At 35.1% G+C, this 21,252-nt stretch overlaps 1 protein-coding gene across 8 annotated transcripts in view; it reads left to right on the forward strand.

Annotated features, from left to right (window-relative positions):
* Positions 1-21,252, forward strand: part of STXBP5 (syntaxin binding protein 5) — a 132,559-nt gene that overhangs the window by 19,162 nt on the left and 92,145 nt on the right. For all 8 annotated transcript variants that reach the window (XM_081141388.1, XM_081141381.1, XM_081141383.1 and 5 more), the window contains exons 3-5: positions 5,486-5,567; positions 8,631-8,731; positions 19,737-19,871. In XM_081141388.1, the coding sequence (XP_080997514.1) occupies positions 5,486-5,567; positions 8,631-8,731; positions 19,737-19,871 (318 nt within the window). The remainder of the gene's footprint in view (positions 1-5,485; positions 5,568-8,630; positions 8,732-19,736; positions 19,872-21,252) is intronic.

A 21,252-nucleotide genomic window follows, 5' to 3' on the forward strand; every position in this document is an offset into this window, starting at 1 on the left:
TGGTTTTAGCTCCTAGTTCTCTCTTCCATTTTGAGCTAATATTTGTGTCTAGTGTGAGCTAGTGGTCTGAAATTATTCTTTTTCATGTGGATATTCAGTTGTCCTATCACCATTTGTTGAAAACACTGTTCTTTCTCTATTGAATTGTCTTGAAATCATTGTCAGAGTCAACTGATCATAAACATGTATTTTCCGCCTCACAGTTCACTCCATTGGTCTGTATATCTCGCCTTCATGCTAATACTACACTGTCTCGATTATCATAACATTGTAGTAAATTTTGAAATTGAGGAAGTGCTGCAACTTTGTTCTTTGTCAAAATTATTTTTGCTATTCTGGGTCACTTGCATTTCCATATGAATTTCAGGGTCAGCTTGTCAGTTTCTGAAAAACAGCTGGGATTCTGATAGAGACTGCCTTAATTTTGTAGATCAGTTTGGTGAATATTGCATCTTCACAATATTAAGTTTTCTGTTTCATGAATATGGATATTTTTCCATTTACTTAGACCTCCTTTAAATAATGTTTTGTAGTTTTCAGTGTACAATTCTTGCATTTCTTTGGGTAAATTTATTCCTGAGTATTTTGTTTCTTGTAATGTTATTGTAAATTCAATTGTTTTCTTAATTTCACTTTTCAGATTGTTTATTGCCAGTATATAGAAGTACAATTGATTTTTGTATATTGATCTTGTGTTCTGCAAAGCTTGCTGAACTCATTTATTCATTCTGATTTTTAAGTGGGTTCCTTAGAATTTTCTGTGTACAAGATCATGTCATCTATGAATAGAGGCAGCTTTACTTCTTTCTTTCCAATCTGGACACTTCGTATTTCTTGCCTGTTTTCCCCTGGCTAGACCACACTGTATAATGTTGAGTAGAAATGGAGAGAGTGGACAATCCTGTCGTTTTCCTGAGTTTAGCAGGAAAGCATTCAGTCTTTCATCATTAAGTCTGATGTTAGCTGTGGATTGTTCATAGATGCCATTTCTCAGGTTGAAGAAGTACTCTTCTCAAGTGTTTTATTATGAAATGGTGTTGGATTTTGCCAAAGACCTCTTCTGTGTCTGTTCAGATGATCATACGTTCTTTTTCCTTTATTCTAACAATAGAGTATTTGCTTAACAAACTTTTTCAGGATAGGGTTGTTTACTCATTTTAATGTCTTATTTAACTTGCTGAGAACTGTTCCTCTGACATAGCTGTAGTCTCTAAAATGTTTACTGGATGGTCATTTTATACATGAAGACTTTGAAGGAGGCTGTCTCAAAATTTCAACTGGAATTAGAATACAGTACTCTCACTTTTTGCTTATTCTGCAGGGCCATAGTGCTGCATTATTAACATTAATAGGTATTTATTACCATAACTAATATGAAAACCGAGTCTAGAAAAAAAATTTTGATTGGCATATTGATTATGCCTAATTGGCCTTATGGTGTTTACTTGCTGCTAAAGGTTACATTTGGTTAAGTTTATACTGTTAGACCAGTCTGACTTTATTTTGTACCAGGTACAAAATTCTGATTATACATGCTTCCTCAGTGTTTATTCTTCAATTTTAAAATTTAAAGTTAAATTAGGAAGCGATATCTATGTGAAAATTGGCTCTCCTTTTTTTTGGTTTTTTTTTTGGTGCAGTAAAGCTTGGTGATAGGTATTCTGGAGTTAGACTGCCTGGGTTCAAACCTCAGCTTCCTTACTAAGTAGCTATATGGCCTTGGGAAATTGTTTAACTTTGTTGTACATGAGTTCCCTTATTTATAAAAACAGAGCTTTTAATAGAGGTACTATTTACATATATAGTCCGTGATACATATTACATGTTGAATAAATCTTGACTCCTATGATGATATAATTAAAGGCCTCCTAATTCCTCCTTTCTCTGCTCCTTTCCAGCCACCTTCCCTCCCAAGAGAGATAACAATTTAAGCTATTGAATGAATGCTTATTTTGAATTTGAATTTGATAATACAGTATTATAAAAGGTTTTACTGGCTCTGGTCTTTGTTTCTGCTTATCTGTCCTGTTTACCTCTTCCTGATTGTTCTTGATTGCTAGCTTCATTATGTTATTTTTTCCCTTTAAGTATTTATTTTCTCCATATTGCCTACTTAGAGGATCCTGTCTAAATTCAAAGACTTGCATTCAGAGACTTCGCTCCTAACCTGTTTTAGCCTGGCCTTCTGCAGCTCCTCTTTAGAAGTTACGAGGTGATTTTCTGGACAGAAACCATGAGTGTTGGCTGGGTAGGAAATATCTGGCATGTGTCATGGGTCAGATAAATTAATTACTACTCCAGAGACAAAGTTGCCTACTAGGATTAGGTAGGTGTCATAGCTCTTGTAGGTAAGTAGTAGAACAATTCAGAGTAAAGGTATCTAAGATAGGAAGCTTACACCATTTTTAAAATAATGCCTTATTGGAGTTCAGAATTAGAAGGTAAGATACAGTGACAGCAAGAAATATTCCGTGTACTCTTAAAGTTTTGGCTTTGCCTTGTAATTGATTCATGCATATATAAAAGAACAGACATCAGAATAATAAATGAATATTTTTCCATTTAACAAATACCTTTGCAGAATTGCTCAATATGTAATCTTCTTTCCTTTTGGGTTTTCTTCATTTTAATTTTGGATAATTTGTATTCTCATTTAATTGTGAACATGGTCACAATAAAGGGGAATAACCTACCAGGCAGAGTTTCATTACAATGTTTGATCACTTTCGAATAAAATTGTTAACTGTCAGTTAGGACAGTGTCAGGAAGAATCATATATGCAAGAAGCAATAATCATAGTATGAAAGGATATGAATATTTGCATCCATGACATACTGTTTTGTGATCTAATATATTCACAGTTGATATGTTCTTACGTTATGATATGTCCATTGTATGGTAATGATAGTTTTTGTTAAAGTAATGAATACGAGCAACTGTAAACCAACTTTTGCTTCACCCTGTATGGGTAATAACTGCCTTTCAGAGTTATTACTTTCAGGATTGAGTACAATTATGTATTTAAGACACAGTGTATGAAACTTAGTAGATATTCAGTAAATAGTTCTTATGTTAAAAAAATATATTTATCATCTTAGCTAGAATTAAATGACTATATGTTAATGTCATAAAAAAGTACAGTTTTGTCTAAAATGATGCCATACATAGAGTAAGAATAAACTTTTATTGACCTCCATGTAACTGAGTTTCTGTATTTTACAGACACTTTTCATTGTCTCTGAATAAAATGTGGATTGATGCCCACAGCACACTAAAGTTTTAAGAATGGTAGGCTGTTTCCCAGGAGGCCCAAACTAGGACAGCTGTTTGTGTGTTCTTTACTTACCAACAGTCAGTTTTGCATATTCCCCAATCTGTTTGTGTTTTTATATTTGATATTATAATCAAGCAATTCACTTTAATAATATTTAAGTTGATGAAATATGAATGTAAAATAAGAGGGCTTTTTAACATGTAAAAATCTCCATTGAACACTTTGGAAAAACTTCATGAAGGTCAATCACCTAAAATTTTCTGTCTGGATGCTATGTCGATAAAATAACAGTAGACGATTGGAAAAGAAATAGTAAGACTTATATGAATGATGTACTTAGGTTGCATTGCCAGTATCTTTAAAGTTACATTTGAAAAATGAAATGCAAATCTCATACCTGGGTAGTTTTGGTTATTTTTTTTCATTCAAGAAAAACAGTTCTGAACTGTAGTTAATAGAGCCACACTTAAAGAAAATGCCTTTGGCTAATATCATAAGATTAGCAAAATTAGGTTTTATGTAAAAATAATATGTAAGGTAAGTAGAATTTTTATGATTCTCTCAATAGCTCACATTTTGTTACGAACTTAGGTATCCATCCTGATTTGGTCATATAAGAGAAGTTTTATACCATTCATATAGAAAGAGAATTATAGAATATGCTGATTGGTACCAGAAAGAATAATTTATCTGGGAAGATTCAAATTAGACTCACTTTACTGACTGAAAGGGCAAGGTCTTTGCTGCCATCTGAGAAAAGAAATGGATGTGATTTGACACCACCAAGTGCCAATAGCAATTTGAAATCTAGTTTCCTATAGTTGCATTTGCGCAATTGATGCAGCAAAAATATTACTATCAATGATAATAATAGCTTCAGGTTGTTAAAGAGTAGGGTACTATTGGCTAAACATACTCAGTCTATTACTTAATAAAATAATAGAAGTTAATTGTTAGTAATAAAATACAAAAAAAATCCATTGAATATAAATATCACCTAGAAATGTTTCTAGAAGTCAAAAGGAAAAAAATGGATAGAAAATAGAAATTTGATCTTTGTTGCAATTATTTTTAATTAAGAAGCCTAGGAAGCCTAGGAGATGTTTTAAATAGAATGTAGAAATACTCTATACACCTGAATGTGAATTTGAATAAAGAGTGCTATAATTTTATTAAATCTTATCAAATTTTATTTTTAGATTAAGCTTTTTATTTTCTATTAATATTTATTAAGCGGTGAAAAGTAGATTAGTATAGCAGCATATTAAAACATCTAGCTTCTTATTTCAAGGTTATGAAGGTTAAAAGCATATAACAATGCCTGGCATGTAGTAATTTCTGTAAGTGTTTGGGTATTTTTGTTTTGTTTGCTCTGTACTCAGCATACCTTATTAATTAAGAGTGTAGACTCTGGAGCCAGAGTGCTTATTCAGATTCTATCTCTGCTACTTTCTAGTTGTGTAACTTGGGGCAAGTTACTTAATTTATCTGTGCTTTAGTTTCTTACCTGTTTATATGGGGTGAGATTATATATAAAGTATATAACTTGTTTATTATAATGCCTAACAAGAAAATGTTGTGTGTTTGCTGCTGTTATATACAAAGTCATAGAAATTTGCATTTTAATCTATATTCAAGCTTGTTGTAAAAACTGATACATTCATTGATGATGTATGATCATGCCACAATTAGAAACATAGTTATGTGGCTCTTCATTATATTTTTAGTGTAGACTCTTTTAAAATGACACCACAGGAGTGAAAACAATGTCTGTAAAAAGATTATTTAAGGGCATATTCCAGAATGGCATCCGTCTGCTTTCCTGACTCATTTGCTGACTTGGGCAGAATCGGAGGCTCTCCGTTAGTCCTTCTTTATTTTAAGTGACAGGAAAAATGGCCAGAGGAAAGTATATTAAATATATATTAAATAAATAAATATATATATATATATATATATATATTTTTTTTTTTTTACATTTTCTAATACTGTCTCATCTTTTTGGACCTGTAATCATTGGGCATTCTGATTTTCAACAGGAACCACCTGACCAGATAGGTGTGTAGTAAACCTAACGCTAAACCCCGACCTCACTGAGCAGCAGGTATTGAATATCAGGTCACTGGACTATTCCTGAGTCTGTTATATAATTTACCAGTTTCTGTAAAAAGCCCCCACACACTGCAAACTCCTTAATGGAACTAATGACAGCTTTGGCCGTCCCGGAGTGGAATGCTATTGCCAGCACGACGGAGGGGCTGCAGTAATCCAGCTCCAGTTCCTGATTAATGAGGTTAGTGAATTGCTTTAATCTCTCCTGCTTATGTATGAAATAGGGCCACATCCCGTCTTTCAGATTTCTTGCATTCATTCATATTGAAATGTGTAAACAAAAACTAATTTCTTATAGGTCAGAGATAATAGTAATTCACTTGAAGGCATCATTGTGGGCAGTTACATAAATAAGATGTTTCTCAAAACAGTGTTGCACATAGAATGGTATAAGGTAAATCTTTCTGGTACAGGGTGCTGCATTTAAATTTTATTTTAGTAATATTGAAAGTTATAGAACATAAAAATCTATATTAAAATATTTTTTAAAGATGGAGCTTATTATAAATAACAAAATGTACTTCGCGAATGAGTTGTTTTGAAATACAACCAGGAAACCCATTAGAAACTGGTTATTGTCCAAAGTTCTTGTTGTGTCACTTAATAGTTGAAATAATTGGTGATGTCTTTCTTTTTGTTGAACTACTAAGTTTGGAAGGAGCTAGAGAAACCCCATTTTACCAGCGGAATAAACAATGTGTATGCAGATTTTAAAGTATAATGGGCTCTGAGAATGGATGTTTACTGTAAGTAGTGGCAGGCAGGAAAAGCTGGTCATAGAAGGAAGAAAGAAATTATTCCAAATAGCTCTGTAGTCCTTAGATCAGATAATTTGTGGACATTATTTTTGCCCCTAAATTCTTAAATGTATATGAGAGAGAAGAAATACACAGTACCTCTGGCTCTTTATAAATGATTTGTTCATATCAGAGGACTTAAAAAAGGCTTCATGGGTGTAAAGAGCTAAAGATGACAATAGAAAATATTCAGCAAAATTATGATCCAAATAATATGTAATTGTGTAGGTTTTTCAGGTTCAGAGGAAGCATCTTGGTTTTTTTTAAACTTCAGTATTCTCCATAGAACTGCATTGTAAAGTGTTTTTAAAAAATCACAATATAGAAAGTTGTCGAACCCATATATGAGTACTCAGATTATTTTTTCTTTTTAAAGTTTTTCTTATTTTGAAATAATTCAAAATAAGACTGGTTGTTAGATTCAAAATAGAATTAATTGCACGTTTGTCCCAGCTTCCCCCATAGTAACATTTTATATAATAATAGTACAGCATTAAACCAAGAGAATGATATCAGTACAGTACTATTGAGATTACAGAAGACCTTTAGATTTCATCACCAGTTTCTACATGCACTAGTGTGTGTGTGTGTGTGTGTGTGTAGTTTCCAACAGTTTTAATGCATATATAGATGCATGTAATGACCACTACTGACAGGATACAGATCACTTCCACCACTGTGAAGGAATGTCCTCAGGCTCCTCCTTTATAATCCCACTCCCCTCCTGCTCTCAGTCCCTGATTCCTGGCAACCACTCACTTATTCTCCATCTTTATACCTGTATTAAGATTATTTTTTAAAGCAGTACATGAGCCAATGTAAATAATATTGCAATTTGATTACCTGTGCACCTAGATTTTAGAAATCTTAAGTAGTTTATGCTGTCATTCATATTACAGGACTCTTTTCTCATCAATAGGGTTCATCACAGAGTTCTGTGATATAACTATTTTGTTTTATTTTACATGCTTAAATGTTACATTTAAGTACTTAAAGATGACATTCCTGTTTTAAAAAAAATGCTTAGTAAAACATGAATATTTAAATAGGTATGGCTCTGTAAATCTGACAGGAGCAGCTATTTGCTTTCAATAGTCTGGGAAAATTATAGATAAAGGAGTCACAATAGGAGGAGGTCAGCTGTTGCCATTTTTTTTTCTTGGCTCTACGTATTCTCTTCTTCCTTGAGATTTTTAAGATGGGGCAGACATCTTGAGAAAGAAGATGACATGGTCTTAAAACTACCGTGGAAATAAGAATGGAGAATACAAAAATTTTTGATAATCTGCATCCTTTGGGTTTCTCTGCTTCAGAGTAATATAGATAGGGGGATGCTTTCTAGTGAAAGCAAGAGTATGTGGACTTTATGTATTTCTGCCTTCCAGTCGTAGTCATGTTAGAGCAATAGACACTCTACAATAGAATAGCCCTCACAAAATTTCAGAGGTAGAAAAGGAGTTGGAGAGATCACTTAATGTAAATATTGTCTTCAGAGCTATTTTAATTTTCTTAGATAAATGAGAAACTCTTATTTTAAGAGGGAGAGTTTAAGATTTCTCATAATCTAAAGGATTGGAATTACAGATGTTTTTTGAAGTTAATATAAATTCTTCATGTTGCATCTTTTATCCTATTCTCTCAGTGTAGAAGAGTATCTTACTCTTCTCATCTAACTCTTCTGTCTTACTTTTCACATACTCCCAGAGATTTTTATCTCCATACTTAATAGTGTATCAAATGTTTTGACTTTCTAAATTAGTTAGATTTTTCAACCCTTTGGCTGTTGAAGTTACAGTGTGCTAAATGCAGACTTTAGTTTCCTTATTCTTGTTGTAGAATTATGACCTTGCATAGTGCATTATAATGATTTGTCTTAACACTTTGCTGACCAGTCACAAGTAAACTCTTGTTTCCATGTCTGAACATTGCTGATCGTTCACAAGATAATTCGTGTCTGCACTTACATTAATTTAAGTAATTTTAAACACCTCGTTGACCAAAGTAGCCAGCCGCACATGTGAGTTCTGGCTTGAAATAGGCAAAACCAAATAAAACAGGAAGGTTACCTCATATTATATTTTGCTCTTTTAGTCAAGGAAGTATGTATAGTAGTGACCAAGTAACTTATAGTCTGGCCTATAATTTTACATAGCTAGTGATCAACCATAATATCTAACTAGATTCTAATATACTTTTAGTTTGTAACATATTAAGTTACACTTTATTGAAGAAGTTAAAACATTTTCTACACATATTGTATGCTTGAGCACACAGTATACTGTTTTGCATCTGCTGTTTAGAATTTGGATGAGGCAAATGTTCCTCAGAACTAAATCTTTTGGCAGAAAGTTTAGAAATTTGGGAAGGAGACTTTTTGGCAGCTCCTTAGTACCTTTAATATTTGTAAATTGTGTTCTATATAAAATATATTACACTTTATTTTTAAGGGAGCTCTTGTGAGTGCCTTGGCTGATGACACCTTACATTTATGGAATTTACGTCAGAAGAGACCTGCCATACTACATTCACTTAAATTTTGCAGAGAAAGGTAAGAATCTGTAAATCTTCCTTTATATGGGATATTTGCTATTTTCTTTGAATTTTATTCTTTGATTTTATATTTCTGTAGTGGACTTTATGCACAATCTAAAAAATAACTAAAAACTTCAAAGGATATCCAGTGAAAGCAAATTTTCTTCCTTTGCGGACCCATCTTTCTCTCCAGAGGCAACCAAAGAAATTTTTTTGGTCCTTTTAGAAATATTTGCATTCTGTTTAAATAAGCAAAAATCTCTGTAGAGCACCATTTTTTTTGCATAAAAGGGAAGACATTAAATATTCTTTCTGTTACTTTATCTGATAGATTGTTTCATATTGGCACGTTTAAATCTTCCTTAGTTATTTTCATAACTGCGTGGTACTCCATAGTATGGAAGTGACATAACTTATTCAGTCAGTCTTTGTTATTAATGGACATTTATATCATTTTCTGTCTGCTGTTCATTTTGCTATGTTGTAATATGTTACATATATGTCTTTGTCCACATATATGAATATATCTATAAGATACTTGTAGAGTGGAACAACTTGATCACAGAGACCTCTTATATGACTGGTGTGTTTGTGCTTTGATTGGAAAGGCCTTTTTTTACCCCAGTTTTATTAAATATTCTTCCATATTTTTTATAGTACTCCTAAAGTTGCAGTTTTTATTCTCAGTCTTTGATTTATATGGAACTTATTTTTGAATGAAATATGAGTATATAGTCATCTCCCTGTCCCCCATTGCTTGTAAGACATACTTTTCGATTTATGTATATAAAAACATATATATGAGTTTATATCTATATGTATAAAAGAAGTCTGGGTCTAGATAGTATCTAAATGCAGTGGAGTTAGTGTCTTCAGGCCATGTTTGTGGGAAGACAGGCATCAGAGTGCCTCATCCCTGTTTAAGGATCAGACCATGTTTCTGCTTTGATAAGTGTCAGTCTGTTCAGGTTGTATGAACAGGTCAGTCTGTTTGTGAGTCTGGGCTTCTGCCCACAGTGGTCCTTTAAAATATGCAAACTGGTTAAGCTTCTGGGAATATAGTAGTTCAGACTTTTAGCCAACACCAAGGCATGTGTCTATATTATAGTTTGGGGATAGAGACCAGAGCTGGCAGGGGGTCAGCAGCAAAGTTTGCCCTTGGGCTACATCTTGTCTAAGAAGATGAGTCACCTACATGGCTTTAGTTGAATCATGGTTCTACTTCAAGGAGAGGGGCAGAGGTGAGTAGTAGTTAATGGAAGGCTGAGGAGTGAGGTAGGGAAGGAAGAACAAGCACAAAGTCAAGGTTCGGTTTTTTCCTACCTGCTGGGAATAGGGCCAGCCTCTGCACTTGCTGGACAGAGTTCCTCAGTCTACTTGCCAGGTGGATGTCAGGGGGAACCTACATCAGCCTCAGATGCAATAGAGCAGGAGGAGATAGTAATGAGCACCTTAGTGCCAGTATACATCCTCTTGTTATCAGCCTCCTACCACCTGCTGCACGTGGAAGTAGGTATAGTAGAGTCGTTGTCAACCTGGCTTGACTTTATCCCTCAGAGGGCATATGACAATGTCTGGAGACATTTTTTGTTGTCACATTCAGGGATGCTGCCAAGGATGTTACAGTGTGCCCTATAACAAAGAATTATCTGGTCCAAAATACCAATAGTGTCAAAGTTAAGAAACCCTGACCTCTAGCACATCAAAATGGTGTCATTTGGTCAGAGTAGTGCTATAGAAGTTCTCTTAAAACTACTACCCACTGCAGGGAGTCTAGCAGAAGAATACCTCATACCTTTGTTTGCTAGTGCCATGTTCATATTCCTCACTGGGACACATGAATGTGGCAGTATGTAGTCCAAGTTCACAAACATACATACTGCAAGTTATCATGGTGTATCCTCATGGAGAGAGGATCAGACCCAAGGAGTCCCAGAGTCAGGAATGATGGTCACATATGGAGTAAGTCTCTGTGGTACCCCGAAGGGTGGTCTCCAAGAATTTCTGGTAAACATGGGTAAGGAACCCTAAGCTAGTCTTTAAGGTGCCTGTAGGTACCAGTCTTGACTAATAGAAGGAGCCTTTGCGTCAAGTACAAAAAAGTGGTCCTCCTTGGTGGATGCAGCCTCACAGAATCTAGCACCCCCCTCCTTGGTGGAGCGCTGTTATTCAGGGCACAAGCAGCACAGTTGTGTGCCATGGTCCTAAAAGTTACAAATGGGATGAACTGGTGGAGTTCCCAGTTTTGAGTTTTGTCCTGTGCCCATTTATTTTATAATTATAGAACAGGGGTGGGGAATGTCTGGCCCTACCAGAGCAACCGCAGGCAGGACTTGAAGTTCAATAAATCTGGGAGCTTTTTTCATAGCTAGTTTTTAAGGTGATAATTTTGTATGACCTGCAAATGATGTTATAAATGTCCAATAGCCCTTGGCAGAAAAAAGGTTCCTCAGACCCCTATTACAGAATGTTTATTGTGTGCCAGCTTAACGCTAGCTGCTGAGCACACATTTGTAAATAAGACCTAGCTGACCAGCAGAAACTAGCTGGTCCTGTTCAAAGTTCCGCTTCCCCTTGGCCTTCATTAGGGCAACAATAAACAAAGACCTGTAGCATAAGTACCTGGTCCTTAAAAATCACCTTTGGATAAAATTTTCTAGGATGGCTACAAACTTGTATGGCAGCTCTTGAATTTAAAATGCCAAGGAATGGTCCTGGTGCCTAATGGATGAATGTTGTTATAGTCTCTCAAGACTGAAGTTCAGACTTCCTCAAATGGCAGGAAGGAGAGGTTTGGCATTTGAAAGAGCCTCGTTTTCCTTAGCACCTGGCTGCCTCCCTATGTCTTCACATGGTCTTCTTGCTTGTGTTTGTGCCTGTGTCCTAATTTCCTCTTATAAGGTCACCTGTCACATGGGATTAGGGCCCACCAATATGACCTTATTTTACCTAAATTACCTCTTTAAAAGTATAATTACATTTTAAGGTACTAGGGCTTCAACATATGAATTAGTTGGGGGACAAGGGGTATAGTTCGGTCCCTAACAAGGAAGTAGGCTAATACCAACCAGGATACAATAGAGAATGTTACTTTTTAAAATCACCAAAAAGTAAACATACTTTGAAAGTTGAAGGAAAATACCATGTTTTAAATGACCTCCTTGAATGGCATGTAGCTGCTTGTGCCAATTGCCAAGTTTATCCCTTGTTAGGGATTTACCTGTTATACAATATATACCATAAGAAATAATTTGCCAGTAGTAGTAGCTACATCATCTAAATGTCCTGCAACCTGAACAGGGTTGGTTGTAGCAGTATACTGGTAGAGAACCTTGGAGGCATGGTCTTTAATGCCCCATCTCCTGTTGTGGATTAAATTGTGTCCCCCAAAAGATATATTGAAGTCCTAACCCCCAGTACTTGTGAATGTAACCTTATTTGGAAATAGGGTCTTTGTGGGTGTTAAGCAAGTTAATATGAAGTTATTAAGGTGGACCTTATCTAATATGAGTGGTGTCCTTGAGAAGAGAAGAGAAGGGAAGGGAAAAGGAGGGGAAGGGAGGGGAGGGGCAGGGCACAGGGAGAACACCATGTGATGACGGGTGGGGACTGAAGTGATGCATCTATAAACCAAGGAATGCCAGGCATAGCTGGAATACCAGAAGCTAGGAGAGCAGCATGGAACACAGTCTCCCCTGCAGTCTTCAGAGCAAACACAGCCGTGCTGACACCTTGATTTCTGATGTCTAACCTCAGGAACTCTAAGAGAATAAATTTCTATTGTTTTAAGCCTCCAGATTTGTGGTAATTTGTTATGGCATCCCTAGGAAACTAATATGTCACCTTCATTTCTCTTCCTTGATATTGGTGAGCCTCTTTATTATGCACCTTTGGGTTTGTACATGTGAAGAAGAGGTTGTTTGGTTATGTTGAAATTGAGGATTTGGGAAGCAGATTCTGTCTGGTAATTGCCTTATTAGAGTGTGTTTCATTTAGCTTCTACTTTGTTTTTTCCTTTAAAGGAAGTTTATTTGGGAAGAAGTCATGGGTTTATAAGCAGCTACAACTATCTGCTAGTCTTGTTTCATTACCTTGAGTTGGCATGACCAGTATTCTCAACTATGTTAAATTTTTGCATAACAGTTTTTAAATAACAATATATGAAGCATTTTAAGACTGAAGATTAAATTATGTATTTGGGCTTTCTTATTTAAAAACCCACTATTATTGTCTAATAATTACCTCTCTTAATTATGTAACTCCTTATTGTTTATAAAACACTTTCACATAAATTATTTATTCTCAAGGATCAAGAAAAATTTCATTTTGTGAAATTTCAGAGAATAGAATTTTTTTGACACAATATGTTATAGATACCTGAACACCTGAGTCATTATATTGAAATTAACATATTCATTTTAAACAAATATTTTTCCTTTATTCTAACACTGATTTACAGTTTATTTAAATACTCTGATTCAGAGCTCTTTCATTTGATAATAGTTATATCTATTACAATCAAAATTGCATCTTAACAATTATCAATGAAGCATTAATGTCCAAAGTCCTCTTCAGAAAAAAACTGCTTGGCCCAAGCTGGTTTGATTCAGTGGTTAGAGCGGACTGAAGGTCTCGGGTTCAATTCCGGCCAAGGGCACATTACCTCGGTCGCAGGCGAGATCCCTGGCCCTGGTCGGGTGCCTGTGGGAGGCAGCCAGTCGATGTTTCTCTTCCTCCCTCCCTCCCTCCCTCCCTCCCTCCCTCCCTCCCTCCCTCCCTCCCTCCCTCCCTCCCTCCCTCCCTCCCTCTCTTTTTGTAAAGCAATGGAAAAAATACCCTTGGGTGAGGATTTTAAAAAAAGAAAGAAAAGGGAAAAACTGACAAATGGAGTGATTCATTCAGGTACCAGCACAGCAGTGGGGGAGTAGGTGCCTATAAGGCACTTCAGGAACTGACTGCTGCCCTGGCATCATATTTTCTTAGTAGCATAAATAAACTAATATAGGAACAGAAACTAATTTATTCCATTATGCTCATTATAATACTACCTAAATATTGTGCTTTGCATATGTATGAGGCTTATAATTTGCTCAGTGCACATGAATAGAGCATAGCTGTAAAAGCATTTGGCTAGATACCAGCCCTTAAAAAATGTATACAGGTCTTCCCAAGATTTTGAATTAATTCACTGCACATATTTCTGTGCAAGAAAAAAATTAATCATAATATTGAAACAAATCAGAGACCTAGAATTACAGTTTTTGTGGTAATTGCTTCATATCAGCAAAATATTTTTCTTTGAAAGCAGTGTAATGAAAAGTGTACAAGCATTAGACATGAGAGCAATTTGGTGGGATGAGATTCAAGACTGGAACACAGGAATGGAATGGTATCCAGGCCTGGTAGGAAGGCAGACAGAATGATCTGTTTCTCTGAACTTAATTCTAATCTACAAAGAGAATTGGTTGGTGATATGGAAATGATGAGTCACTTTGGGAATTCTAAGTATAGAGAAGCATGTACAGAGACAAAATTTAAAAAGAAAAAAATTCTGTGTTTGAGGAAAGACAATTACGATTTGATGACCTTGAGACTGTAAAAGGAAAGATGGTTAGGAAGTGTTGGATAATTTCCTAGAATAAAATTGTACATAACAACTAAAAAATTCTGAAAAGGAAATTGGGAGAGACATTCAAAGAGATTGGTCTGGTTGCACGAGGGCCTTAAAACGTTCTCAGGTATAAAAGGTTATATGGAAGGAGGGTTATATAATCAAAGGTGAATATAAGAGCAGTTTATCCCTGCCCATCAGCACAATCTAAGTCTTGTGAAAAATGCTAAAGACAAAGAAATGAATGAAAATACTTTGTTTTTATGCTTAGAGCAAGAAAGCAAAGTAGATTACTTTTAGATCGAGGTAGGGCATACAGTGGTGGACAAAAGTAGGTTTAGATTTGTAATACAAATAAATCATACAATAATTAATAATAATAGAAAAATAAACTGTTTCACATACAACTGTAAACCTAGTTTTGCCCACTCCTGTATAGTATTCCTTTAACTGCATTAGTGCAATACTGTCTCTGACAAATTATGTCTTAGACTGCTGAAAGGACTGTAAAATTATTGGTTGGCTTAGGAGGAATATAGAATGGAAGTAGTGTTTCACATTTGGAAATGAAAAAAATTTACAAGGTAAATTAAGGTAAGTTCACCAAACATGGGGTACCTTCCGTGTACCGGGGATTATGCTAGGTGTTGAGAGAATAAAGATGAATAAAATGCTTGAATAGTTTATGTTAAAGTGAAGACCCAGACATATAATAACTATAGACAATATGGACAAATGCCATGTTAGAAATTTATGTTAAAAATACATGACAGAATAATTAACCCAATCTTTTTCAACTTTTTATTTTTTAATATTCTGGCTTCTTTTAAAAGAAGACAAAAGTCAGTCAACAGGAAAATGCAAACTACTAGATACATTACACATCTATCAGAAAGGCTAAAATGTTGGCTTGAATGTGACACAATTGTAACTTCTCATAACCTACTGGTGGAAGTTTTAAGCATTACAATCACTTTGGAAACATTTTTGGTAGCATTTACATACATCATCACAATTCAACACTTCTACTCCTAACTATATATGTGTAGTAGGCCGAATTCTAAGATAGGTACCAAGATTTCTGCTTCTAATTCAAACAAACAATCTAGGTAAAGACATTTTGTAGATGTAATTGAGGTCCCAATTAGTTGACTTTAAGATTAGGAGATTATCCTCAGTAAATTCAATTAAATGTTTGACCAAATATAGCAGGCTAATTTTTAAGTTGATAATTTCGTATGGCCCAAGAATGATAGTGTAAATATCCAGATGGCCCTTGTCAGAAAAAAGGTTCCCCACCCCTGCTTTAAAAGGTCCTGCACTCTTCATGACAAGGTTCAAAGCATGTTAGGGAATCAGTGCAAGGGAGATTCACTCTTACAGTCACAAGAAGCTGAATGTGACTAGAAGCCTGGATGAGTTCGAGAGGTAATTCTTCTCCAGATCTTCTGGAAAGGGATGCTGGTTGATAACCTGGATTTCAGTCTTGTGATACCCGACAGAAACTGAGATTGAAAAGGGGGTGTTGTCCTAAGCTATTAAGTTATTGGTAATTGGTTATACTGCATTAAAAATCTAATACAGATTTTGGTACCTAGAAGTGCGCTGCTGCTATATGAAATACCTAAAAATGTGAAAATCTGTTTGCAACTAGGCCATGACTAGAAGTTGCAAGAATTTTGAGGATCATGATAGAAAAGCCTAAATTGCTTTGAACTTGAACAGGTGTTGGTAGGACACTTGACATGGAGATTGCTGCCAGTGAGAGCTCAGAGGGAGAAAGGAACATGTTTTTAGAAACTAGAGGAAGTAGTTCCTTGTTATGTAGTGGCAGAAAATTTATCAGAAGTGTCTCCTGCACAATATGTAAGTGATTAACTTGGATATTTAGCTGAGGAGATTTCCAGGGAGAGGGTTGAAGGTACAACCTGACTTTTTCTTTCGGCTTATAGTAAAATGCTAGAAGAGAGAAATAAATTGAGGGAAGAATTACTAAAGGATCCAAGACTTTTGATGATTTAAGAAATTCTCACCCTGATCTTTCTGGAAAAAAAGAAATTGCATCTGAAAATGTAACATAGAGAAAAACATGAGGGTGTGGCTGTACAGTGTTTTACTAAAAATCTAAAGACCAAAAGGTCAGAGTGTTTAGTCACACAAAGGACTCTTTTAAAAGAATGCCCCACAGATTTTAACCAAACCAGAGAGCCTCTTGGAAGCTTAAGAATATCAACCTTAAGGTTTCTCAGTAGGAGCCAACATAGAGAAGGGATTATCCCAGAAGATTTGTGGATCTGATTTTCATCTAATAGAATAAAACCCAGTGAAATTTATTTAAGACCCATAAGTTTCTTCAGAAAATTTTATAGCAGAAACATTGCTAGCTTGGGCTGAAAGAGCCAGAGAGAGTACAAAATGAAAGGAGACTGCTGCCAGAAGCAGGCTGATAAAAGTACTCAGCTGCAAACAAGTGCTGCCTTTTATGAAAAAGGAAGGATGATTAAGAGGATGGAGCTGAGAGCTACACAAGATTGTTCCCAAGTCTTGAAAGCTGATTAAGAAAAATCCAACATTTGGGCATTTTGATTTCAAAACCGTTATGGACCAGTGACTCCTTTTTATCTTCTACTTCCCTCCATTTTGAACAGGAATTTCCCTTGTCTCTCTGTTACTAGCCTCTACCTCCGTAATCTCCAGGAAACCTTCAATCTGTTTTTTGTTAACAGTATATAAGTTTTCATTTTCTATTGCATATAAATTATGTATAAATGGAATCATACAGTACGCCCTTGTTTTTCTGGCTTTCATTCATCATAAGGATTTTGAGAGTCATCGTTGTTTCATGTATCAGTAGTTTTTTTGTTTGTTTGTTTTTACCTCTGAATAGTATCCTAAGTACATTACCCAGTTTGTTAATCCATTTACTTGTTAATGGACGTGGACATTGGGATTGTTTTCCATTTTTGGCTATTACAAAGCTGCTATGAACATTTGTATACAAGTCTTGTTATAGGCATATGCTTTCCTTTCTTTGAGTAACTACATACGAATGGAGTGGGCTGATCATATTACAGATGTATGTTTAATTTTTTAAGAAACTGCCAGTGACTATAGTTAGTAATACTGTATTGTATATTTAGAACTTGCTAAGAGAATAGATCTTCAATGTACTCATCCCAAGAAGATTTCTAACTATATGTGTGGTGATAGATGTTAGCTAGATTTATTGTGTTGGTCATTTCACAGTATATGCATACATGGAATCATTATGTTGTACATCTAAAACTAATATAATGTTACCTGGCAGTTATATCAATTAAAATAAACTGCCGAGCCTGGCCGGGCATGGCACAATGGTTGAGCGTCGCCCTAGGATGCAGGAGATCGAGGTTCGATTCCCGGTCAGGGAACATGCCCAGGTTGTGGGCTCAGTCCCGATTCCGGGGTGTGCAGAAGGCAGCTGATCAGTGACAACTCTCTCATCATTGATGTTTCATCTTTCTCTCTCCCTCTCCCTTCCTTTCTCTGAAATCAATAAAGATATTTTTTAAAATAAATAAATTAATTAATTAATTAAACTGCCTATAATTATACCACAAAAATATTCCCTGTTTATGAGATGCTCCCCCCATATTCAGTAATATATAACATGGATTATGTACCTTTCTAAAATCTAGAAAATTCTGAATTCTGAAGCCTAAATGGCCCTAAAATTTTCAGAATGAGACTGTGAACTTACTGCCTTGTGAGGTAATAAGGTACTATAAAATGATTTTTTGAGTCAGTAGATATTTCTGTGCTCTGCTAAATATATATAAATCCTTTAGAAAGATGACATGTTATCTTATAAAACATTCAATAGAATATACAGACAGTGAATCTTAAGTATTTAAGCATTATCTGTAGAATATAGTGAGACCATGAGTTGCATGTACATTTATTTGATAAATGTTTTCATCTAGAAAATTCTCGGTAATGAAATTTTGTGTTAATGGGAATAGCAAATGTTCTGTATGCTGTATCTTGCCTAGTGCCTAGTGTGAGTATTGACAGTCTAGCAGTGATTATTATCAGTGTATTATTCTAAGTGCTAGTCCATTGGAATTTAAAGTCTATTTTGAGAGAGAAAATTAGAATCTGAAAAGACGAGGATTATATGGTTTCATAACATACTATCTTTTTTTTTCTAAAAATAAGCACTACTAAAAAGACAAGGTAGTTTCCATTCTTTGCCTTGAAATCAAATGTGCTGATACAGAAAATATTTGAAGTTGTTGGGATGATAAAGAATATAATACATGCATGTAAATTATCATAATTTGTCAATGAATGCCTCTCATTTAATCAGAACATAGGAGGCAATAGTTCAATTATATTCCAATAGCATTGTTTAAGCCTGAGTGCAGAGGATCTCTGCCCTTCCAGAGGCTTACAAGTTATCAAGGAGAGTAGACTGTAACTCTCTTACAAGGCAAGCCTGATAGACATACAAAAATATTGGGATATCAATTTGAGTGAAGGTGGTATTTGAACTGAAACTTGAACAAAAGAAAAATATGGGAAGACCATTTTTCTTGGAAGGAAAGTATGCATGGATCAATCCTGAGAGATACTAGTGTTTAATAACTCCTGAGAAATAGAGTAGTAAGCGGGGGTAATGCGGGTTTTGCACTCATAGTTTGTTGCTTACAGGTTAAATGTGCTATGCCTAAAGTAATACAGTTAGTGGATCATGTGGTCAAGTTCGAAACATATAGTTGGCCCTACATATCAATGGGATCTGTGTCCAGGGTTTTACATCTGCCTATTCAACCAGCTGCAGATTGAAAATATTCAGGGAAGTAAAAGGCCTACAGTGGTGGTTGCATCAGTACTGAACATGTACATATTTTTTCTTATTATTCTCTGAACAATACAGTATAACAGCTATTTACATAGCATTTACACTGTATTAAGTATTATAAGTAATCTAGAGATGTTTTAAAATGTAATGGAGAATTGTATAGGTTATATGCAAATATGCCATTTTATATGAGGGCCTTGAGCATCCATGGATTTTGGTATCCTCAGGGAATTGGTTGCAGGATCCCCCAAAGATACTGAGGGATAACTGCTCTAATTTCAAAACTTACCTTCTCCTATCATGCAATGCTATTTACTTACTGTAAGGCCTTATATTTGAATAAGCATAAGTTTAGTTAGCATAATTAAATATTAATCACAATGAGTAGATAAATCTGATGGTTTATCATAGTTAGTATAATTAAATATTAATCACAGTGAATAGGTAAATCTGATGGTTGTGTATCTATTTTCATAAGTTATATGTATATCATGAATAACACTCAAATACAATTAATAAAATATACCAGGCATTAAAAATTTTTTAAAAATATATGTTCTCTTGCAGGGTTACATTTTGCCATTTGCCTTTCCAGAGTAAGTGGCTCTATGTGGGCACTGAACGAGGAAACATACATATTGTCAATGTGGAGTCCTTCACGCTCTCAGGCTACGTCATTATGTGGAATAAAGCCATTGAACTGTGAGTTTGAGCAAATATTATGTATCTCAAAGTATCAGTACTATATATGATAATATATAATAGCTAACTGTTAAATTCATGTTGAATTAAATATCTGTCAGACATTCTTGATATTAAATATAGATTAATGTTTTGTAAGTATTGTCCTATTGTCAGTTTGTACATTTAAATGCTTTATATACAGGGGCAGGCAAAAGCAGGGTTACAGTTGTGAGTACATGAAACAGTGCATTCTTGTATTATTTTTTATTAATTATTGTATTATTTTCCATACAAACAACTGTAAAGCTACTTTTACCCACCCTGTATGTAGGGATATATACACACTTATTCCATATGCATGTGTTCACATATATATAAACCTGTAGCACAAGTTTAATGAAAAATTATTCTTACTAGGTGAAAAAAACGCTTTTTGTCTCCCCCCCCATCACCATTTATCCCCTCTGCCCTCTTCCACCTCCACCCCCTCCCTCCCTTCCTCCCTCCCTCCCCTCCTCCCTTCCTCCTTTCCTCCCTCTCCTCCTCCCCTGCAATCACCACACTGCTATCCATGTCCATGAGTTCTCTCTTTTTTTTATCTTGTAATTCTTTTGCTTGTTTGTTTAAATTGATTTTTATTGTTGAAATTATTACGTATGTCCCCTTTTTTACCCCCCCGTTGACCCACTCAACCCCACTCCGGCCCTCTCCCCAGGCCTTCCCCCCACTATTAAGCTATGCGAAATAAGCCAGTCAGAAAAAGACAGGTATCACATGATCTCACTTATATGTGGAATCTAATGAACAAATAAACTGACAAACAAAAAATATCTAGAGACATTGAAACATGCAACAGACTGACCTATTTCAGAGGGAAGGGGGAGGGGGCAGGCAGGAAGAGATTAACCAATGATCTTGTAATTCTTTTTATTTCAAATGCTTGTCATGCCCCACTAAATTGATTTTATGACTCACTAATGGGTTGCAACCAGTGTTGCTGCTTGATATGTTTTAATAATTAACAAATGTAATCTAAATGTTTGCCATGTAACATTGCAAAAGTAATTTAACAGTTAAGTTTCCTTAGTTTTGATATAATGATGATTGTTTTTATTCTACAATAACAATAAAAACTGGGTGAATTGGAGGGCCTTAAGAATTCCAACTTTTAGTGCTAACTTTTTACTCTTGTCTTAGAATCTTATTTCTCTTAGTTTTTTCTTATATAGTTTAGACATAAAAATCAAAATGTAAGGAAATGAGCTAGATTTATATTCAGTTTCTTTTTGTTCCTGTTTTTAAGCAAATCCAATTTTTGCACTCTACAGATTTTATATCTGTTTGACATAACGATAAACTTGTGGCATATCTCTTAAGTAGTTGTATGTGCAGCTGTAAT

Source organism: Miniopterus schreibersii, assembly GCF_964146895.1.
Source record: "Miniopterus schreibersii genome assembly, chromosome: 6".
In the NCBI taxonomy this organism is placed as follows: Eukaryota; Metazoa; Chordata; class Mammalia; order Chiroptera; family Miniopteridae; genus Miniopterus; species Miniopterus schreibersii.